A 24386-nucleotide genomic window follows, 5' to 3' on the forward strand; every position below is an offset into this window, starting at 1 on the left:
AGAAGACAGCAAGCCATTATTTTGCATCAACTTCTGCAATACTTAGGTTAATGTTAATAGTCTAATTAGAATTTTTTTTCTAATCATTACCTGTGCCTGCCTGGGTTCCCAAATGCTAAGGGTTCAGTTAAGGGTGGGTGGATTCTATCTTTTCACAAGAGGACTGTCAGATATTAACAAATACGAGGACAGGCAAATCTGTGACCAACAGACATGAAGAAAGCCAGTGAGTGCTAAGCTCAGGCTACAGGGCTGAGTCCCCTGTGCTTGCTCAACCCAGGAATCACTTTCCAAAGGCTTCGGAAACCACATCATCTCCCAACTAAAGCTAGGTGCATCAGTCAGCCGGGGTCTGAGGACCTGTTGGAAGCATGAGTCAAAATGGGCAAAACTGAACAGTGACATGCATAACCCTGTTGGTGAGAGGGAGCAAACCTATTTCTTCTCCCCTCAAATGAAGACTTGTCACAGGCAGGCAGACCATAACCATGCTGGGCGTTCGAATGAATAGCTAGAAGAGTAAAATCTGATTTGTAATTAGTTGTCCCTATCGCAAATTTCAGAGAGATCACAGTAGCCAGTGAAGGTCAGATATCAAGTAAAGGGCTAATTACTTCAAGACCTCAGACCTCAGCTGGGCTGAGAAAACTCTAGACAGAATAGTTGACTTGAGTGATAAGACCTGCAGGCTCTTAGGATCCCGGAAACTCTGATAAAAAAGATCAACACACCAACCACCATTGGCATTTACAGCATTGAAATTGCAAGGAACACACCTGCTGTGGGAACCTTCCACCCCAAAAGTTCTCTTTTCTGCCCTAAACAAGCCCCCAAGCCTCCTGTGTGCATCAGGGCACACAGTCTCCACTCCCATGGAGAGATTGATGGCTTTCATTGTTCTGATTAAAGGACGAGGTGCTTCCATCAAGGGGAATTTTGTCGATAATTTCCATGTCTCTTCCATCAATACCAGTCTAACATTAAGCACATACAGAACACTAGACTAAAGGCTATGGGATGTCGGAAGACTTGAATGAAGACAGAAGAAGAATTTGCATTCAGGTCCCGGAACTTCAAAATCACCTCTGGGTTGTATGCATGAAAATATTCCTTCTGAAAAGCTCGGAGTGCATGGCCTTACAAGGGACAAGCCGCTTAGCTCATGAGAAACTGATTATAATCTTAGAATTGGAAGGAGAAGAAGATGCTGGGAGACTTGAAAGATTTATGGTTTGAATGAGACCTTAAAGGATGAGCTGGAATAACCCCATAGGCTAAGTGAAAAATCCACAAGTCTGTAAACTACTCTCAAAAGTCTAAAAATGGTATTCTCTTTCCCTGTACGCGCATTTCCTCAGGCTCTGCTGGCCCTAATATGGAGGAAAAGAGGGGGCCTTATTTTGGCATTTCTCCTTGCTTGTCACCCCTAGCTGATCTCTGCAAAGGTGGAGGCCTTAGAAGTGACAAGAGAGCTTCCAGCTGGAGCCTGGCCGATGCTATTGTCTTTAGGAGCTGGGTGTGTGAACCCTACTTCTGAGGTCATCAGCATGACTTGAAGGGCCTCTTGTTTTTTAGAACTTTCCACTGCCTCCTAGGACTGTGAGAAGATAGAGACTTATGCCCTTTGGGATCCTGGCTGCTTGGAAAGTCCAGTCCTCCGGCAGTTAGGGCTGGTGAGTGCGGTCAGACTTGAGCGCCAGCTTTCCTGCCGCGGAACGCTAAGTTTTCTGGCAGTGTTCCCATATCATTTAGTCCGTCTGGGGAAGCCCAAGCCTTTTCCTTCCTTTTTTTTTTTTTCCTTCAAGGCCCAGGCCAGCAATCTTCTCCTTCCTGCTCTCCCCCAGTGCGAGTTTCTGACATCTCCCCAGAGACACTCATCTGGAAACTTTTTGAGCCAGTGAAGAATCATCTTAGAGGGCTTTCCTTCCCCTGAGCAAAGGGAATATTGTGTGTCATGGAATGGAAAGATTTGAACGGTACTATCACATCGAGGATAACAGGCTACTTGCCTGTTTTGGCACACAGCGCAAGTTTGCTTTGCTTTGCTGAATGTGGATACAATGGGTTCTGTTTGAACAAGAAATCATGTGTAACAGACGCTTTTGCAAAACCCTGGTCACTTAGCAGTTACTTCAGTAAAAATGTGCTTTAGCGAAGGGCTTCGGTACAAAAGCTGCATTTGAGCTTTCACACAATGTTGAATTTAAAACATTTGTAAATAAAATTTCAATTTTAGAATAATTTTCAATTTACAGAAAAGTCATAATAGTAAGAAAGTTCTCATATATTGCACACTACGTTTCCCCCAGTATTAACATCTTACATTAGCATAGCATATTTGTTAATTAATGAACTAACATTGATTTTTGTTTGTTTGTTTGAGACAGGGTTTCTCTGTGTAACCCTGGATGTCCTGGAACTAGGTCTATATACCAGTCTGGCCTTGAGCTCACAGATCCATTGTTTCTGCTTCTTGAGTGCTGGGATTAAATGTGTGGGTTACTGTCCTCACCTAATATTGATTTTTAATTTGTGTGGGGGGCGGGCATGTTCATGCCATAGTGTGTATATGAGGTCAGAGGATGACTTGTGGGAGTCAGCGTTCTCCTACCATGTGGATCTCAGGGCTCGAACTCGGGTTGCCAGGCTTGACGGCAAGCACTTTACACACTGAACCGTCTCCGTGGCCCTGACAACATTATTGAAGCTAAAGTCCGGATCTGTTGTGGCTTGACGATGGGATGCCCTTTGCAGACTCACCGACTGAAGGATGTACCTGGCCCCAGTCCCTAACGACTCCTCTGCTTCCTCTTGTGAGACAAGTAGCTCTGCAGCACACCTCCACGTCTGTGTTGTTCAGCTTCACCACGCACTCAGAGTCAGTGGTGGTCCATGGACTGAAAACTCTGGGTCCCTGAACCCAGACACACCTCTTCTCCTCAGGCTGTTCTCTGAGCTCTTTGGTCACAAAGATAGAAAAATCTAACACAAGATTTTATTCATAGTCCCTTAGCTTTCTCCCCAGATGTTACATATTATTTTTAATCTTCATATACTTTTGGGTTCCGCATAGCTGCTATGATTTCCCAGACTTTATTTTTGACGATCTTGACAGTCTGAAGTAATGCTGGTCAGGATATGTTATGGAGTGTCCCTCATTTGGGGCAGCTGTTACATCTTTCTCATGGTTATCCTGGGGTTAAGTAGCTTTTGGAGGAAGACCGCAGAGATAAAGTTCCATTTTGGGGACATCATCCTGATTGTGTGTACTGCCAACAACAGGACTAGTCACCAGCACTGCCGACATTCTCCCTTCCTTCCTTTCCATGCTGTGCTCTTTGGAAAGAGGTGACAAAGTGCTGCCCAGGATGGGCTTCACTTGGTTTTGTTGTTAGAATCTGTTTTGTTGCTTAGATTGTTTATGGCATATTGGAATCTCTTTGACTGGTCTCTGTTTTCATTTTGACATACCTATCTTTGCAAGCTTTAGAAAACATTTTTCAAAAATCACTTTGGGGCTGTAGAGCTGGCTCAATGGTTAAGAATATTGCCTGCTCTTGCAGAGGACGCAGGTTCAATTCTCAGTGCCCATGTAATGGCTCACAACAAGTTGGAACCCTTTGCTGGCCTCTGCACAGACATATGCAGGCAAAACATCCATGCACATAAAAATATATATATATTTGGGTTTTTTGAGACAGGGTTTCTCTGTGTAGCTTTGGAGCCTTTCCTGGGACTCACTCTGTAGCCCAGGCTGGCCTTGAACTCACAGAGATCCGCCTGCCTCTGCCTCCTGAGTACTGGGATTAAAGGCATGCTCCACCACTGCCTGGCTAAAAAATAGTTTTAAAATAAAAACCCACTTCGTGGTACTCTAAGATACTTCAGACTCACCACGTACATTGCCTGTATCAGTCCTAGAATCAGCTATTGCTCAGAATAATTTTGGTTCCTGGTATTGGAGAACGGTCTGTGGGTAAGGCTTGTTGCTATTCAGACATCTCCATTCACTGATACTGCCTGTTGACGGTGCAAAGAAATACGTGTGTATTCTCAAACTGGCATTTATACGCAATGATAAATATTGCTGTATTTATCCACTTGTCTCTGTATTCAGCTGATCTTGAACTGACTGACTGTGATTCCGGTCTATTACCACGTGTATCATTTGAGTAGCTTCACCTTGTTTCAAACACCCCAAAGCTGCCACACCGAGAGCCCTGCTTCCTGCTGCCCACCATCCGCTTCCTGCTGCCCACCATCCACTTCCTGCTTGCCCACCATCCGCTTCCTGCTGCCCACCATCCACTTCCTTGTTTGACTCCAGTAGTGTGAGCAGTGGTTGTGCAAAAACGTGCTTCGGCGCACTCCCTTCTGCCCGCTAACCTTACAGCTGCCACTCAGCTCCAGACCGATTTCAGCCAGGGCCCTTTTCCCCTCCAGCCATTCGGTAAGGTCGTTCCCATACTTCAAACACAATCAGACACCTTTTGTCACAACCTACACTTTATTTTGGGATCCCTTGACCCGTTGAATTTTTTTTTAAATATATTAAGGTTCATTCCTTGTGTAATAAAGTTTTCTAGGTTTGGACAAATGCATATTGCTGTGCAGATACCATTATGTATCATATGGAATAGTTTTGTGGTATTAAAAATCTTTTGGTATGCCTAAGGGCTCAAATCCTAGTCCTACCAAAACAAGAAGCCCCATACACACAAATTCCCACTCACCTGTTTAAATTGTCCTCTATTTCCAAGAGTCTTGGGCCACCACTGATATATTTGGTGTCTTGATAGTAATTTAGTAGATTAAGGTTTTAAACTTTAATATTTTCAGAAGTTCTGGAGCCTGATCTTGGTTGAATTGTAATGAGTGCTTTCGTTGGAACAGAACACAGTTGACCCTCAAGACAGCACAGCTATTATGCTACGTGCTCTGGGCTGGTCTTCTCGTGAGGCCACCCTTGGGTCACACAGTTCCCTTTTGGGGAAACTGGCTCTTCTGCAGCAGCTAATGGCGTACCCTTGCTCAGCATCTTGGGTATCCCTTATTACTGTGGCATGAGCTTTTCATGGAAACAGAAGGACTTGAGACTCAGGTCCTCTTCTTCCTCCTTTTGCTCCTTCTTGTAACATGGCCTCAGTTCCGCAGCTACTGACTGAATCTTTAGGATCACTTTAATTTTAGATAAGAGGAGTGAAGAGACATTGTGTCCCATGCAAATGAAACGGCTTCTATTCTCAGTCACCTCAGAAGCCCTTAGGTTACTTCTGAAAAATACACAAAACATGTAAGTGGGGCAAGAGACCTAAGAAAAAGCATACAATGTTGTTCAACACAGATTTAGAGCACAGGTAAAGACCAAGGAAGTCCATGTTTCATGTGAGCAAGTTGTGTGCCAGGGTGTCTATTAGGGGTCTCATATGCTTTATTTTTATATATTTTTTAATATTATTATTTTTAATTATATTTTTATATATTATTATTTATACTCATGACTCTATGAAGTAGGCTTTAAAACAAACAGCAAAAAACAAAAACAATGAAGGAACCAGGCAATTTATGGTTCGGTGTGTATCGCATTCCTCAAGCAAGTGGAGCAAGTGTAGATCAGCTCCATAGCCTTCGTTCCTCATTTCCACAGGGTCAGTCATATCTGGACACCTGTAGTCAGCAGATCGAGAAGTTGTTGACAGCAAAGAAGTACAATTCAGGAAAGTAGAAAGGAAACTACAGAAGAAGAATGTGAGGATCAGGACCTCCGGGAAGGTGGGCAAGAGGGGAGTGGAGGTGCTGTAAACATGTGTAGAAATCTTGTAATTAAACCACACACACACACACACACACACACACATCCTGTGGTTGATACACAATAACAAAACTGTAGAAAATACTTAAATACAGTTGAATTAATTTAGTCCCTGTTTAGCTTTTAAGGAAGTATGTATGTCATGATATACTATCAAAGCACAGTGCCAAAGAGTATCAGACTTGATATGTTTACAAAGCATGTTGGAAAATTTGGTTAGTTGAGTTAGTCATAGGCCATTATCCGATAGCACGGACTTAGAGCCTTGTGTATGGGGTATAAGGAGATGGAGCAAGGTTGTATTTGAGGGAAAATAAACATGTAAGACAGAGACCCACACATGGAAGTAGAAAGGGTGCTATCATGGCAGAGGAAGAAGATGGGGAGAGAAAGAAGAAAAGGAGAAGAAAATGGGGGCAGGTGTGCCCAGAGTGTGTAAGAAAATGTCACAATGAAGCCATCATCAATGTTTACCAATTAATGTACAGTAATTAACTCTTTAAAAAGAAAGGGAGAGCTTGGATTTATTGTTGTTGGGAAAAATTAAGAATTCTCAAGATTGGGTATTTTTATTGCCTTATACGTTTCCCCCAAAATCTGAGAGTGCTTTGACTCACTATCTCTAAGGCATTGGTACCAGTGATAAAAACCCATTTTTTTTGCTGGGCAGCAATGGCGCACACCTTTAATCCCAGCACTCAGGAGTTCGAGGCCAGCCTGGTCTACAGAGTGAGATCCAGGAAAGGCACCAAAACTACACAGAGAAACCCTGTCTCGACAAAAAAAAACACCCGATTTTTTTTTTTATTCTTCTCTCACACATTACGTCCCACCCGCAGTTTCCCTCCTCTACTCTTCCCAGCCCCCCCCTCCTGCTCCCCTTCCCCCAGATCCACTTCTCCTCCTTTCCCCTTAAAACAAACAAACAAAAACAGGCCTCCCAGGGATAGCAACTGAACATGGCCTAACAAGTTACAATAAGACTAGGCACAAACCCTCATATCAGGGCTGGATGAAGCAACCCAGTAGGAGGAAAAAGGTCCAAAGCACAGGCAAGAGTCAGGGACACCCCCACTCCCACTGTTAGGAGTCCCGTGAAAACCCATTCTTTTCATATCCTTTTTACTGTAAACAGGGCATGGTGCTTCACTCCTATAAATTCTAGCATTTGGGAGGCTGAGACTGGAGGGTTGCTGCAAGTTCAAAGCCAACTTGGGCTGCACAGTGAGAACCTGTCTCATAAAAACAAAACAAACAAAAAGCAACAAAAAGCAAAACAAAAACATTCCAAACTAAACAAAGAACACTTCATTAGATCATGCTGTTTAAAAAATACCAAAGGAACATAAGGTTTTGAACACTGAAATATTGCAGAGTGTTTGAATGTAGTCACTCATAACAAAAGCTGAATGGATAAGTACAGGCATTCTTGGAACTGGCAGAGCAAGCCATTTGTACAATAGTTACCCAGGGCGTTTATTTTTATGATACATAAAACCCGAGTACCTCTTTTCATGAGTTTTATCAAAGGACTACTGTTTTAATGGAGGCTTAGAAACAATATGGAGGTCAGAATGTCCACTGGCCACTCAGTTCAACCAGCTGTTTCCTCTCCCTGAAACTGTCAAGCCACACTATGCTCAATGCACACTGGATGGAGTGTACAGTCCTTCCTGACTTCTGTTCTGAATGTCTCACATAGAAATAAAAGGAGATGCGATGTTGCTTCTCAATTTTGCTCTACAGACAAATTGCACAGCGATCTGCTTCTCTTGCTTACCCTAGTGTTGTTTAGCTTTGATCAGCTTATTGCTCAATCACTTTTATTTTTCATGCAAATGATCTCTTTCATCTGACTGTTTGCACAGTGGCATGCTCGGCCTGTTTTTTGTTTATTGCTTTGTTGTTGTTTTGGTTTGATTTTTGTGAGACATAGTCTCTCTATGTTGCCCTGGCTATCATCAAGGTTGCTATGTAGATCAGGCTAGCCTTGAACTCACAGAGATCTGCTTGCTTCTGTCTCCTGAGTGCTGAGCTTAAATGCTGGTGTCACCATGCCAGGCTTGGCTTGTTTTATAACCATCATCTTGCCAGATTACAACTTTTTAAACTGAATCTTGCCATAGTTGAATATTGCCACCCCTGGACCCCAAACTAGTATAGCGTGTGAATCCAGACTCAGTAAACACTGATTCAACTCTCCGTCGCAATTCCACCTTGTAGCCAATGCATATTATTAATTCAGGTTCCTCTTTTTGTCTCGAATCACTTTTTAACCTTTATTTCAGAAAGTTTCAAATGTTTAAATTATAGAGAAAATAGTACTTCATTTCCTATTTTAATAGTTAACTCATCTGTTTGCATTTTATCATGAATCTCCAGAGGATATACTTAAAAATTGTAGCCATAACAATATCATGCTTAAAAATGAAACAATAATAAAATAGCCAATCAGTGTTTAAATATTCAACTCTCTTGAGAAAAATTTGTTTAAGAGTTGTACTGTGTATTCTAGGCTGGCCTTGAACGTAAGATTTTTTCCTGTTTCAGCCTCCTGAATGCTGGGATTGCTGGGGTATGCCATCACACCTAGCTCTCTGGAGTGTCCTGGTGTGTTCTGTTGTTCTGTGCCAAATATTTCCTAGGAAATGGTATTTAGATCTAGAAGCTCATCCTTCTTCTTTCCCTCCCTCCTTTCCCTCCCCCATCTCTTCTCTTACAAGTAAAACAGCTTCGGACAGGATGGGTTATGCTTCCATGAGAAGGTACACGAGGAAGGCTTTGTACCTCCTTTTGTGATGCAAACAACATTGATGATTATTACTTAAACACATGACTGTCCTAGTTGTTAGCAAACAGTGACAGTGATTGCTGTCAGTGCTGTCCCTTTCTTCTCTGTAAGCCTTGAAAGAGAACTTTCCGCATGAGCCATTTGGTTGTCTGGTACACTTTGTGCAACAAAGGCCCTGGAGTGTTGATAGTCCCCCTGTCATAAACATTGGCCATGTTACATGTCTGTTGGGTTTCAACTCACTGTGGTTATTATTTCGATTGTTGCTTCAACTTTTCCTACTTTGACTAATGGCGTCTACCTGGGATTGGCCCCAAGTCATTCTTTTTTGGATAGCAGCCCTGCTTTCTGGTGTAACAGAATGCTTCAGACTCATATTCTCACATGCTTTCTGCCGTAGGCTTGGGCTCAGCTATTTTTTCAAAGAGTCTGGTTCATTTTAGTGGGGAATAATAGTGCAGATCGCAGTCTTGATGGTAGGATGTATAGAGGAGAATTCCTTAAAGAGGCTGTGTCCCCAAAGACTGATTGACCAATTAAAACTGCTAAAACTGCAACTATGTGGAGACGTTAGAATATTACAGTCCCAGAGGCTAATTACCTGATTTTAGGTGATTAGCTCCCTGAATAGCAAGCCACTCCTTGCCCACCTGAGTGTTAGAACTAACAACCTGTGACCAAAAACAAAAAAAAAAAAGCCTTTGAAATCTACTAACTTAGCTGACACTAGCTTCTACCAACCCCAAAGCTAAGAATGCCATCGGATTATATCTTGGGACTCCAGAAAAACCTCCCCTTCTCTGATGTATCCACCACTGGATCTTGCACTTGACTTAGGACTAGAAAACTTCATGATATAATTTTTATGGTAGCATGGAATTTGGGGCAACCTAAATCTGGTCACAAAAATGGTTAAAAAACAAATGGTCTCTTATTCGCTTTGGGATGAAAGCTGTGGGTAGTTTGGGGTGAAAGTGGAAGCCAGTTGAACAAAACGCGCAGGGCATGCAGGGAGGAGCCCGTGTATGTTTGTGAAAACAGCATTCCAGACAGGAGGAAGGGCAGAGCACACCCCTGAGGCTGGACCAGAAGGAGCAAGAGTATAGTAAATGGCAACAGTGGTGATGGAGCCAAGGGCACGCAGGGCCTGGTAGGAGCTTCATTTTCCTTGTAGTGAGGTGGATCCACTGCAGGGTTTTCAGTGGGGCAGTGGTAGGCTCCTTGGTTTTATCCTGATATCATGGATGCTGTATCAAGAGTGAAACAGGAGCCTGCAGAAGAGGCTGTCACAGTCCGGTGGCAAATGATAGGGTTGGCATGAGTACAGTAGCAGAGGAGGCAATGAGAAGAGATCAGCTTCTGGATATGTTTTGAAGGAAGAACCCGCAGAATTTGTTAGGGATTAGACATGAGCTGTAAAGAAAGAAGATTGACCAATGAGTCTAAAGTTTATGGCCTGAGATATGAATGAGACTGTAAAGCAGCATGATATTGGTAGCATCTGATGGGGTGAGCAGAGCTCGTGCTTCTACCCATGTCAGAAAGCAAGGGGAGAGAGGTAGGGCAGGCCCTGAACTACTCCATGAGGAGAATTAGAATTTTGCTATAGGTTATAAGGAAACTGGGGATTTTAAACACTGGGAAAGATGATCAAGATACACATTGCAGAAAGGCCATCTCTGCAGTGGTGTGGAGAACTAGAGAATAAGATTGACAGCCCCAGACCTGCAAGTACTAATGAAAGGTGGCCAGGGAACAAGTCTGAAGCAGGTAGAATTATAGATAAATGAAAGTACTGGAGTGCTGGGTTCAAACACCAGTTCTACCATGTACTACCATTGGTCAAGATACTTAATCTTTCTGAGCTTCTGCCTCCTGGTCTGTAAAGTGAGGATAATAACAATACTAAGATCGCTGGGTTATTGGGATGATGAATGAGTTAATATGCATTTAAAATTCACTCAACAGATTTTAGTTACGTAAGCATCGTTATTGCATAGAGGGAATTGGCCATTGGAAGACTAGTAGCCTCACCTATTGGGGCATGATGTTAACATGAACAGAGTTTTAGAGGGGTGAAATGTTGTATAGACTGTGTTAGCTAGTCCCTAAAGTGAAACAGAAGATGCAAGTCAAGGAGAGTTTATATGTAAAAGGACTATTTAAAAATATATGAGAGCGCCAGGTGGTGGCGCACGCCTTTAATCCCAGCACTTGGGAGCAGAGGCAGGCAGATCTCTGTGAGTTCAAGGCCAGCCTGGTCTACAGAGTGAGTTCCAGAACAGCCAGGTTGTTATACAGAGAAACTAAAACAAACATATATATGAGAGAGAGCCACGTGTCATTAGGCTGGAATGGAAGGGGAGGTTGATAGCAGCAGTCTAGATGGAACTAGCTCACAGGGACAAGGGAAGGAGCAGGTACCAAGCCCTAAAGGGAAAAAGTTCAATAAAGCCAGGGGCACAAGACGCCTAGCTAACTTAAGGTAATCCAAGAGGACAAGGAGCTAGGGAACCGACCTTCTGATGTAGACAGCGGGTGAAGCAGGGAGGATGTCTGGAGGGGCAACTCCAAAGCACCGGCACACAAACTATCAGGACTGCTTTCTTGGCTGACGTCGTCCTGTAACTGGGCTTTGGAGATTGGGGCCAGGTTTCTACTCTCCGTAGGCATTTGATGAAAACTGAATCTGAGCACAGTGAATGGTGGATTTCTGATACTCTCCTAATCCCGTCCCCGAAACAGAAATAGTTCCTGAGACCATGGTTTGGGTTCTCAGACTCCTTATTTTAAGGATGCTCAGAGAGAGCAGACATCCTTGTGAAGCAGAGTGACTGAATGCGAGCTTTATTTACTCGCATATTAAAAGGCTTTTAACTTCTCTTGTTCCCGACTTGGGATATGGGACACTGACTTAGCGTTGTTCAGGCTAAGACGAGAGAGTAAGCACTATGACAGAGGTTACAGAAATGGAGAGGAGACAGATTTGAGAAATGGCAAGGAATAGAACAATAATATTTGGTCACCAGTAAAATGTGGGCTATGGGGAGGGGTCACATTTTTATAAAGCCTTATAGTTTTGCAGAACAAAGAAAGGCATAAGTCATGGCAAGTGTAAAATACATTTGTGGGTACATCAGAGAGGCAGGTACAGCAGGATGGGGGAGGCTTCTCTGTAGGCCCAAGATGCTCTCTGATGACATCCTTAGCTTTTGGGTTGGTGGAAGCTGGTGGTCTGCTAAGTTAATAGATTTTAAAAGGTTTTTACCCGTTTGCCACAGCTTGTTAGTTATGACGCTCAGGTGGGCAAGGAGTGGCTATTCAGGGAGCCAAAGCTAGCCCAAGGCAAGGTAGTTAGCCTCCGGACCTGTAACATCCCAGCTTGCCACATCACTGCAGATTTAACTGGTCAAACAGTAATTAATTGCTCTTCTAAATGCAAAATCCTATAGCTATGCACCATTTAGTAAGACACAGAAAGTCTTGCTATGCAGTTCTGGATTTATCAAAATATTCAGAATTCACTGCGCACATGCTGTGTGGCAGGCACCGCACTGCACAAGGCAACGGACATCCACGCGGAAAAGTCAGCCTTGCCCTGTTACAAACACACTGAAAGTGTAGAGAGAGTGCATTTCCTTCAAAGCAATCTTCAGTGGTCACGAAGTAAGTGATTTTGTGCAGAACTATGTCCTGTGGTGTAATTAGCTTCCGACATGAATTCTCTGCTAATAAAGGAAATACGGGGAAAAAAAATCAAAAAACAAAAAGCAAAATGAAACATGAGCTAGGAATCAGGAGGCTGTGTCTCCAGTCCTGCATTGTTGCTGTTCATTCACAAACCAGCCACCCACTTGGTGTTTACCGAGTACCTGCTCTGTACCGAGTATCTGCTCTGTACCGAGTACCTGCACTGTGGGAGAAACTGGCGTTGGGAGCCTGATGGCAAACCAGAGAGGCCCACTCTGGGCTCTGTGGCATGTGAACAGGAGCAGGGGCCTTAGTTTCTGTCACCTTGGATTGATGGGATGCCCAAGGAGGCTGCCTTTAAGCCTCAAATGCTAACTAAGGTTAGCAGCAGCCTTATAAGGAGAAGCTGTCCAAGTGGCTATGGGACTCGAGGACTTACCTTCCTCCCCAGGGCTCAATTTCAGAAGGAGTTCATAGATGGCTTAAAATTTGGTCAGCCTCTCACCTGCATTTGGGTCACCTTGCAAAGTCTGGGAGTGGCTATCATCCATGTTTATAGGACTTTGGAGGTAGGAAGGCAAAGCTGGGAAAAGGTGGATGATTTTTGCCACTTTACAGGTGGCAGAGGTCCCAAGTGAGCAGTTTGCTCTGTGAGGCTTCCCAGACAATACTGTGGCTTCCCCTGTAGCTGCCCCTTCTTGAGTTCTTCTCCAAAGAGACAGAAAGGATTGCTCATCGTGGGATAGGAAGAGATCAGCTTCAGGGGGCAGGAACCGGGGCTCTTGCCTTCCGCAGGTGTTGAATATCAAGGCTACAGCTTTCTTGCTATCTGGCATCATAACTGCAGGACACAGAGGTTTTTTGTTGTTGTTTTTTCTCCCCTTGTAGTAAAAAAAAAAAAATGTTTTTTTCAAAGGAGAAAAATGGATTTTTTTGTAACAGAGAGGGTGAAGGGTATATAAAAGGGGAAGGAGACAGTGAGCTTTGAACACACACTGCTTCGAGCCTAGGAAAAATAAATTACAACGCATTGCAACCCCAGGAAGCTTTCGAGTAACTAGGGAAATGAACCGCCCTACCTCCTCTACCAATCTGTATTTCTAGTCAATGAAAAAGACACAGGGTTTGAGGTTCCTTCCGAAACCGGGCTGGCCAATTTAGCCCCTCCCACAAGCCCTAGGGTCTGTTATATCTCTGATCCGTGAGTACCTCTCTCCCAGAAAGCCACCACAGCAGGCAGAGGCAGCAAAACAAAAACACCCAAGACAAACGAGGAAAGAGGAAGAAAACAAAAAGCTGCCCCTTATGGAAGATATAAAGGGTAAGACCAGAACTGATTTGATCCAAACCCTTCAGGGGGAAAAAAAGCCCAAATCCAGAGCGAGTTCCTGAACGAGCCAAAGGCAACGCGCCTGAATGAACTTTCCCACTCTCCGCCTGAGCGAGGCAGAGAGCTTGGGGAAGCAGAGCCCAGGGTTGCAGGGCAGAGTGGCTCTTGAGCAGGCTGGAGTCGATGAATATTCATAATTAATTGGTATGCAGATCTGTTTGGTTTTTTCTTTTTAGCGGCAAGTAACTGTTTTTCAGTCCCCTTGTACCTAAAGAGGCAGCTGCTTCTTCATCTACAGTCTGAAGTCATCTAGTCTCGGTTTGGGTCCCTGGCTTGCAGCTGCTGGGTTCTGCGTGTAGATTTGTTTTGTTCGAATTTCCTGCTTCTTTTCTTCTGGGACATTAGCAAAGGCTCCTGCTCCTTCTCTGCCGGGAGTCGGACAGGCAAGTTAATGTGGCAAGAGGCTGTCACAACAGGACCCTAGAGTACGTGTTGTAAAAAGGCTGCAAGCTTCTTGAGCTGTGTGGGGGAGTGCGCTTGTCCCCGAGAGGGAAAGAGGGGTGGAGGGAAAAGGAAGAGATCCTCTTAAAAGAGCAGGTCACATCTGACTGACCACATTAGATCTTGTCTAGGAAACTACAAGCGCAGACTGGTTTGCACAAATGGTGTGCAGTCTCTGCCTTTTACCTCTTTTGGGCATTTTCTGCCAGGACGGAGAGCCAGCTGCTCGCCAGTCCCTGGGAGCCAGGAACAAAGGGGCAATGTAGGGTCGCAAACCTCCTTCATCGCCAGCTTCTAATACGCTCACAGATTTCTATCACATAGGATGCAGAGGGATTGGAGGATAACAAGCAGATTCCTTCCTAGTTACAGTAGACGATGGCTGTGTGAGTTAGTACTAAGTCGTTACTCTGTGCTGGGACCTGTGTCCCTTTTAGCATGTGTGCTCCGCACCCCTCACATCATCCATATAAGGTAAGTGCTGTCCTTATCAGCTCCGGTTCCCCCGGGGAACGAAGCGGGTAACTCACCTTGGGACCCTGTACTTAGGAAGTGGCTACTGTGGATGCCGGCAAGCCTTCTGTACTTAGGAGGTGGAAAGCGTGGGATGCAGGGGGTCAGGGCTCTTCTAGTCCTCCACACTGTCGCTCTGCTCAGAAGGCTCTCTGGTACACAGATTCTGGGTCACCCGATTCTAGGCTTGTGAATCTCCGAAGCTACTGGGGAAGAGTCAGTGATGAAATCTAGTCTGTGAAGGAATTTGTATTTTGCAATCAAGTTTACACCACCAATCTCAGTTGGTGTTAATGGCCATTCTTCATGGGGGAGAGGCAGGCATCGTTATTATGTGTGGTCTTTTACCAAAGGGAGAAATCTGAGCTCGGAGGGGCTAGACCGCATGAATCAAATGTCTAGCTGTCAAAAAGTCCGGGTCTGAGGAGCGCTCCTGTACTTCTGGTTTCTCTTCTGAACACGTGTCCCACCCCCAGCTAGTCCTCACCAAGCTACTTTCAGTTCCCCCAGGGAACTGATCTTTCCTCCTGCTCAGCCTGCTGCAAGGCAGCTTCCTCCATCTTGAAGGCCTATCTGGCCTCTTTTCTTCTTTATCCTGGAGCCAACCCACCTCTGTTTGAATTCATTTTTACTGTGAGCCTCAACTTTCTCACCTGTGAAACGAAGAGAATAATACCTGCCTCAGAGGGGTTTTTTTTTTTTTTTTTTTTTTTTTTTTTTTTTTTTTTTTTATTTCTCGAGACAGGGTTTCTCTGTGTAGCTTTGCGCCTTTTCCTGGAACTCACTTGGTAGTCCAGGCTGGCCTTGAACTCACAGAGATCCGCCTGGCTCTGCCTCCCGAGTGCTGGGATTAAAGGCGTGCGCCACCACCGCCCGGCTCAGAGGGTTTTAAAGAGAGTAACGATCTATACAAGCTCCTGGTGGAGACTGTGTGCTCAATAAGTACGCTGTTGCTGTTGTTCCTAGATTTGTCTTGAGTATTGCTCTCCCCTTTAAGCCTCTCCCATGCTTTGGCCTAGATCAGGACCTGCCTTGGATGTTTCTTCAATACCTCACCTTTAATGTTTAAGACGGCACTCATCATACTCAACTATTTTTCTTATCTCTGTGTCACTTTCCAGCCCCAAATGATAATATCTGTATTCGTCTTTGGATGTATGATATCCAGTGCGCTCCCCCACTTTTTTTTTTTCAGCCTTACAAGTCATGGCCCACTTTGTTGACTGTGCAGGTAGGGTGGTGGGAGAGAGATCTCAGTCATGACAGAAGGGCAGAAGGCAGCTGGGGTGCTCACACAAGAGCCTGAGAAGATGTGGTGCTGGGAGGCATGCAGGAAGAAGCCTGAGCCTGGGTACTGATTTAGTAAGAGCCACAAGAGAGTCAGTGGCCCGTGGTTGGGCTATGAGTTTCACCACATGAGGTCCACAACAAGTCCCTAGGGTCCTTATTACGAAACAGCTTAGTGGTCATAAGCCACAAGGACAAGTCCTTGATGTTGATATCATCTCAGAAAAGATACTGTGCTTTGTCTAGAAGGTGGTATTCCCTTTGCTTTTGTGCAAGTCTAGAAGGTTCTTGTCAGCCACAAGCACCTTGAGCTCTTTAGTGGGCACTCAATCAGCTAATAAACTATTAGCTAATAAACTATTAATATAATAATAATAGTTTATTATGGCTAATAAACTATTATTATTGTAGTTGTTGTTCATTCAAGAGTCTGAAAGGTTTACAAGGAACCTTTGAGTTTGTAGTAAGGCTTCCCCTCCACTGATGCATCCAACTCCTAAACAGTCCACAGACATCTTTCTAGGTAGATACTCTGAAGAACAAAACGCCCCCCACCTCTAGGTTGATGGTCTTAATTGATGATGTGACTTCATGCCAAGGCACCCAGTTTGTCCAGTAGAGCTCTGGATGAATTTCAGTTTCTATTCCCCACTCAGCCAGGGACCAAAGTGGAGATTTTTAGTTATCTCCTAGCATACCTTTGCTGTCTCTGAACAAAACATCTGGTTTGATAAATGGTGTTTCTCTAGCCCCACTTTATAGAACCTTGCTGTCTGAGGCAGTGTATTCTGGTAATGAAAGAAAAGCAAACACTGCCGAGTCTGGGCCTGGGTAAAATCAACGCACACTGTTTGTCCCCAGCACCCCTCTTTTCCTCTTCCTGGCATGCCTTCAAAGCAACTCCACAAATATTGTTTGTCTGCCATTTGTAAGTACCTGTGCCAGCTCCTTGGGATATAAACAGTTTGCACATGATGTAGTAGGGGAGGGAAACATACGAAACCAATTCTAATGGAAGCCAGAGCCTGTCAAGTGCTAATAATAGCTAACATTGATTACTAAGTGCCAGACACTAATGTTTTATATATGCTGTCTCATGTAATCTCCACAACAACTCTTTGGGATTGATTTATGCATGTCACAGTTACAGAAGGAAGTCACTTGGCCAAAGTCACACGGCTGGGAAGAGGCAGAGGGGGCGTTTTTGCTCACGTGGTCAGTCTGTAAAGCCTGAACTAAACAGATGAGTCCTACCTCCAGAGAACCACGAGAGCAGTCCAGTGATGGTGCCATGAGGAGCACAACTCAGAGCAGTGACTTCTCAGACCCCTTCTCAAAGAATGGGCTGCTTTCAGCTGGACTTAGAAAGATAAGTCAAGTCCAGTGCCCACAGAAAGTCCCTTCCTTCCCCAGTCAATAACGCCAAGGGAACTCTTCTTTTTACTAACCCTGGACTGAAGAGTAGAAAGCTCCCCCACTTTTCCACATTCTGCCCAGGACCTATTTGCGTCCTGTCCTAGAGATTTGAAGGCAGAGTTGTGGAGAGTCTTGACCATTGTTGTGACCGGTCCTGACAATGGCAGAGTTTGGGATTACCAATCATGCAATTAAATAAACATTTACAGAGTGACCATTTGCACATGAAATGATGTCCTTAATCATGATTTCCTCTCATAGTTACAGAGTAAGTGATGGGGTACATCTGAGCGCCAGTGATTGCAATTCGCATGGCCCTTAATCGGCCTAAGCGTCCTTTTCTCTACTGTGGTGGTACAGTTGCTTCTCCATTCTCGTCAGGAGTTGGAGGATTTAATTCAGGTGTGCTGGGCGGCTCGGCCTGCACAGGGTGATGGTGAGGCCTGTGGGAAATTATGTGGAGTTTACTCCTTCAAATATTTCGGAGGGAGGCCAAAACTAAGCCCTTGTGGTAGAGAATCAGCAGGCATTTTGACAGAAGGGAGAGGGGAGGCATGAGATTAGTAAAGTGTGTGTGTGTGTGTGTGTGTGTGTGTGTGTGTGTGTGTGTGTGCACGCGTGCCTGTTTCTGGGATCTTGTTTCTCAGACTTTAACATGCACATGCACCTTTGAAGATGATAAAATTCAGACTCTCCTTCAGAAGCTCTGGGGACCTGCAATTCTCCCACAGGCCAGACGGTGATGCTGACCCTCCATGGCCACCTCACTGGCAGTATCAGAAAGTCATGTCTTCGTCTCAGGGCTTATTTGGTACCCATGGATCAACCCCTCACCCCTTCTTCACCCCACACTCTCTGAGATGGATGTGGAGCCACTGATGAGCTATGCCATGGCAGGATAATGGGAAGCCTAATTCATTTGTACTCAGAGGACTATATGCCCTGCGATGGGATTCAGGCCTCCAGTTTGCTATGACTTAGAAACAAGCCCACCTTTCCAGCACACAATCTACTGCAGAACAGAAAGGCCTTTTGTTAGAGTTCTTAAATATTTTCACCTTTAAAAAGGGTTGTTACTTTTAATGATGCGAATGTGTGTGTTTGTGTGGGTATAAGCATGTGAGTGCAGGTGTCCATAGAGGCCAGAGGCATCGCATCACCCGCAGCTGGGAGGTACAGCAGATGTGAGCCGCTGACATAGGTCATGGGAACAGAATGCCTGTTCTCTCCAAGAAAGGACACACGCCTAACAGCCGAGTCATCTCTCCAGCCCCCATTTTCAACTTTTCTCTGTTTCTCCACAGTCCCCAGCCCCCCTAAACTTCTCTTGTTCTCCACTCTCAGCTTGAACAGGGCTGGAAGCTCATGTGTGGCTGCCTATAGAATCCTGTGCTGAACCTAGAAGTCTCAGGGGAGGTGGGGGTTGCAGGGACTCGGGGCTCTGAGACTGGGTATTGTCTACACTGTGTATCTAAAGTGGGGATGATCCTAGTTGCAAAGGTAGGAAAGTGGATTCAGGGAGGAATGCTGGGATTTCTTTAGTGTAGCTGGAAATTTCTCTGGTCCTGCGTTGCCCAGCAGTCTGGATGAATCTCTCCCACCTGCGGGTCCCACAGTCGCTTATAAAATAATTACTCAGAGGCTTATCAAACTGTATGGCCTATGGCTCAGGCTTGTTGCTAGCTAGCTCTTTCATCTTAAATTAACCCATTCCTATTAATCTATATGTTGCCACGTGGCCGTGGCATTACAGGTCTGCTGGCATCTTGCAGCTACTTGGGTGGTGGCTGGCATCTCTCCCCTACTCTCCTTTCCTCTTCCTGTCTCTCTCTTGGATTTCCTGCCTGGCTCTAACCTGACTTGCCGTAGGCCAGAGCAGCTTCTTTATTAACCAGTCATAGCAGCACATATTCACAGCATCAGAAAGACACCCCACAGCACTTTAGCTTTAGAAAATTGAGGGGATTGTGAGCAGAAAACATTGTTGGGGAGTTGAAGCTGTGGAAGATGTTTTCTGAAGGGCACACAACTTGCATTTTTTCAATTCTGTATTATCAAAGTGACTTTAGAGACCAAATTATAGAACTTGCCCACCCAACATAAAGAGGAATTTCTTTTGTTTTTTAATTTTTATTGTTTTATGTAATAGATTTTTGACTTAGACAAAATGTCTCTTGCACACACACACACACACACACACACACACACACACACACACACACACACAAAACAAAAACTAGGCTTGTGATTCTTTTGCCTCAGCCCCTTGGTGTTGTAATATGGGCATGTGTCACCAAGCCTGGCAGGAAAAAATGCTTTTATTATAAAAGGAGAAAATAAGTAACAATGACATTTCAAAACAAAAAAGAAAAAAAAAAAAAGACTAATGCCCTTGAGGTAGAATACAAGAAAGTAAAAGATGAAGGAATGGAATGTAAGGAATTATTTTTTTGTGGTCAAAATTCAAGGAATCATTTCAGAGATGTTTCTCTTGGCCTCCTACAGAATGTGTGTACAGTTCCTCTGTGTCCACGAGGATGCCAGTGGTATAGTGCATACCGTGAGAACTCCCACGTAATCCTGACTAGGGTGAGGACAGGGCCTCGAGAGCTGCGGGCGGGGGCTGCCCCTCTTATTTCTCCTTTACTTGAGTACCCCTTGAAGAAAAATGCTAACACCACGATCATCAAGCTATGTACATCTTTAAAGTCTGGCTTTTAGAAGGTGTGAATCACAAGTATTCTCCATCTGTAGCACACTTTTTACAGTCACATAGTAGATTTATCAATTTCCGTCTTTTGCAGAGGAACTTCTTCCCTACATAGGGGTGCACTCGGAAGATGGAATCCCAGAAATAGGATTACTGATTTAAAACCTGTAAATATTTTCTGAAGTTCTCTCTCCCCATTGCTAAGTTGCCTTTTCAAGGCCAAGTTGGTTCCAAGGTCAAGTTCGTTCTCAAGACATGGGCCCTTCATTCCACTGCCGCTCCCTGTTTTCTGGCATCCCCAACGGTGTTCATGATTGGTTAAAACTAACTGTATCAGCTTTAAAAGTCTTTGTAATTTTTTTAGTGACTTGGAATCTTCACACAGTATGTTTAGTTTTTTGCATAAAGTCTACAGTCTTTGCCCATTTATTACTAATTTGCATTTTATGTTTTTAATTTAATTTCTATAAGTGATTCATTACCTAAAGCTATTTAATTTTCTGCTATACTTGCAATAGTTTTGTGGAATCTGTTCCTAGTGTTTTTGTAATATTTTATATTGTTTTTATGAAGAGATCCAACACAGTTTTTTACATAAAGCTTTGTAGTTTATAGTTTGATACTGTATTTTTATTGCCTCCTTAACCCATAGTAATATGTTTTAAATTCTAAATGATTCTTATTTTTGTTTAGATTATTATTAATTTTTCATTTGCTTCTTAATGGTTAGAGAATATGATTTTATAATATCTGAAATATCCTTTTAAATAAACATATGATGAATTTTTATAAACCCATGAATACTTATGAATGCAATTTATTACTTTTTTTTTTTTTTTTGGTTTTTTGAGACAGGGTTTCTCTGTGTAGCTTTGCGCCTTTCCTGGAGCTCACTTGGTAGCCCAGGCTGGCCTCGAACTCACAGAGATCCGCCTGCCTCTGCCTCCCGAGTGCTGGGATTAAAGGCGTGCGCCACCAACGCCCGGCTAATTTATTACTTTTAAAATATAAAATTGATATTAACCAATTTAATCTCTTTAATTATGTTGTAATTTATCTCTAATTATAATTTTCCCTTATGTGAAATTATAGTGTATATGCATTCACTGAGTTCAAGAGCATGTTTGTGTGTGTGTATGGTGTACATGTGTTTTCACATGTATGGGTGTAGGTAGAGGCCCGAAGTTCATGTTAATGACTTCCTCGAAAACCGTCCACCTTGTATATTAAGTCAGGGTCTCTGGCTGAACCAGAAGCTTGCTTGCTGGCAGGCCATTCCGCTGTCTATATCCACCTGTCTCTCCTGCTCAAGACAGGCATTCCCAGCCGTGCCTGGCTGTTTACATGGGTGCTGCTGGTTTAAACTCAGGTCCCCATACTTCACAGCAAGCACTCTTACCTTCTGAGCTTTCTCCCTATCCCCAGACTTCAAGTGCTTTGAAAGAATAAATTGTCTTGTTGGTGCTAATTTGTGACAGCAGCCATTTTAGGATGCTAATATGTAAGTATTTAATAAATGGATATGAAGTTACTATAGTTACCATACAGATGTATTTGGGTCACACACTGTTCTAATCACTTTACAGATGTTAATTTAGTTTTGAAACATCAGAGATTGGTGTTATTTAATTTCACCATTTTACTGATATTTGAGGGATGAGAACAGTTAAGCAACTCAGCTAATGTCTCTTAGTTGGAAACTTTGGAGTTCAGACTCAAATTCTAGGCGTTGGTCTCATTATTATTTGCAGATATGGTTTACATACCACATGACTCATGCATTTGAAACCTACAATTTGATGGGTGCTAGTATAGTTCCATAATTGTGGACGATTGTCACAATCAATTTAGAACATTTTTGTCATTTCAAAGCCTCTGCACCCATTAATAATCACTTCCCATTTCCTATCTACTCACCCATCCGTCCCCTCTTCCAGACCCCAGGCCAACACAATTCAGTTTTTATCAGTAGCTCTGCCTAGTCCAGCTATGACCTGTCTATGACATTCTATGTTGAATCACATTTTAGCTACCTGTTCATCACTCAGTTGATATGGGGGCTGTTTCATATCTTGTTTTTTGTTGTGAAGGATGCTGTTTTGCACATGCCTGGACAAACATTGGTGTAGACAATACTTTAATCTCCATAGGTATAAACCTGGAGTGGAATGGTTGGGTCATATCTATGTCTACTCATTTGAGGCACAGCTAGACTATTTACTGAAGTAGGTGTGCTATTTTACACACCAGAGTGTGGTGTTCTAGTGTCTTTACATCATCAATACCTGTTGTCACCTGTCATTGGTTAGAGCCTTCCTAACAGGTGAAGAATGGTGTCTTGGTGTGGTTTGGGTCTTGTTTCTGGGTGGTTGATGCAGTTCTTCATGAGATCTCCAGGCAATTGTGTGTCTTCTTTGGAGAAATGTCCATTTGTATTGTTTATCAATTTTTTTAAGTTTGACTTTTTATTGTTGATTTGCAGTGACTATGTATTCTGTTTGTTCAGATGGATGACTTTCAAACATTTTCTGTATTTTAAAGTTATCTTTCAATTTTTTATGATAACTTTTGTTGTACAAAAGTTGTATATTTAAAACGATATTTATAAAGATATTATATCTTTGATTTCTTATGTTTTTGATGTCATCTCTAAGAACTCAGTGCCTAATTCAAACTCATGAACTCATTTATATCTGTGATTTTTTTAAAAGATTTATTTTATTTTGTGTGTATATTTTGCCTGCATCTATGTGTACCTCATGCATGCAGTGCCCATGGAGGCCATAAGAGGTCATCAGACCCTTTGGAACAAGAGTTGCTGATGGTTGTGAGCCACCATGTGTGTGCTGGGCATCAAACCTGGGTCCTCTGAAAGAGTAGCACGTGTCCTTTACTGCTGAGAATCTCTAGCCTCCTATGTTTTCTTCTGCATTTTTATGGTTTTTATCCCTATATTTAGATTTCTGATTCTTACTGTTTTTTCCCTCCACTTCCCACCCTTCTTTTGAATATCCAGTTACCCCAGCATCCTTTGTTGAGAAAAGTGTTGCTTTCCTTAGTGAATTATCTTGGCATAGTTGGGAATGAATTTGCTGTACATGAAAGTCTGTTTCTAGACTCTCAGTTTCGTGTTCACCCCAGACTGTCCTGGTCACTAAAACTTTGTAGGGAACTTCACAATCAGAAGTTTGAGTTCTCCAACTTTGCTTCTCTTTTTCGAGATTGATTTGCTGTTTTGTGCTCCATGGATTTTCAAATGAATGTCTGACCATCTTGTTAATTTCTGCAAGAGGAGCTGCTTGAGATTTTGATAAGGATTCTACATTATGCTGATGAGAATGACACATTAAGCTGAACATAAATGTATTTGGAGAAGATCGTTGTTTCATCTCTGGTACAGTGGCTGCTCCTTAATCTACTGCTATTTCAGCCATCAGTTGCTCCTCCACAGTTACCAGCCCGCTTCTCTGGCAGTAGCCTGGCTGCTCAGGCTGCAGCCTGTCAGGAATCCTGTTCCTGCAGGCATTGGCTCTGCCACTGCTGCTAAAGGCAGCTTTAACTAAATCTCTATTGTTCTATGTATAAAAGCTGGGGTTGAAACCTGCTCTCTCAGAGAGGTTGAGTAGCACCTCACTAACCTCTCCTTGCTGGTGTCTCCCCAAAGCCTGTTCTTCCACTCAACCAAAACAGAAAAACCTGCACCACTCAAAATCTCTCCCTCCTACTTCTCATGTGTCTATCAAGTGCCTTCTGATTACTTTCTGTCAACTAGTTGCTAACTCAGCCTCCTGACCCAAGGTTAACTTTATTTAATTAACACACATGCAAACTCAGGGTTCACAGTGTGATTGAATATACCCCAATAATTGTCATTTTAAAACTATCAAAGACTGGTCTGTAGCTCTGTGATAGAGTTCTCAGTAAGCTCAAGGCAGTCTGGAGCACTGGATTTTAAATAGATGAATGAATCATAATAAAAATAAGGCTTCTTATCCATGAGCATGTGGTAGCTCTCTTTTTATCTGCATCTTTAACATTTTTCAATAATACTTTATGGTTTTTAGACCACAGGTTTTAGGTTTGTTTTGTCATATTTATTGCAAAGTATTCCTCCCTCTTTTTGATGCCTTTTAAAGAATAATTGGAGCCAAATTCATGCTTTTTAAAAAAAGATTTAGCCAGGCGGTGGTGGTCCACGCCTTTAATCCCAGCACTTGGGAGGCAGAGCAAGGTGGATCTCTGTGAGTTCGAGGCCAGCCTGGGCTACCAAGTGAGTTCCAGGAAAGGTGCAAAGCTACACAGAGAAACCCTGTCTGTATGTGGGTACTCTATCTGC

General features: G+C 43.4%; 1 protein-coding gene across 4 annotated transcripts in view; it reads left to right on the top strand.

The window, feature by feature from the left end:
• The window catches only part of Entpd1 (ectonucleoside triphosphate diphosphohydrolase 1), a 112640-nt gene that overhangs the window by 21935 nt on the left and 66319 nt on the right, over positions 1–24386 (top strand). The window contains exon 2 of one of the 4 annotated variants that reach the window (XM_076563077.1): positions 5648–5772. The exons of 1 other annotated variant lie outside the window; for it this stretch is intronic. Coding sequence is in view for 1 of the 3 variants with exons in the window: in XM_042263449.2 (XP_042119383.1) it covers positions 13599–13614 (16 nt within the window). In the remaining 2 variants the exon portion in view is untranslated. Of the gene's footprint in view, positions 1–5647; positions 5773–13461; positions 13615–14455; positions 14599–24386 lie in introns of those variants that run through there. 2 more of the 4 variants (XM_042263449.2, XM_016004671.3) reach the window with 2 other exon arrangements.

Source organism: Peromyscus maniculatus, chromosome 1, assembly GCF_049852395.1.
Source record: "Peromyscus maniculatus bairdii isolate BWxNUB_F1_BW_parent chromosome 1, HU_Pman_BW_mat_3.1, whole genome shotgun sequence".
NCBI classification, from domain to species: domain Eukaryota; kingdom Metazoa; phylum Chordata; class Mammalia; order Rodentia; family Cricetidae; genus Peromyscus; species Peromyscus maniculatus.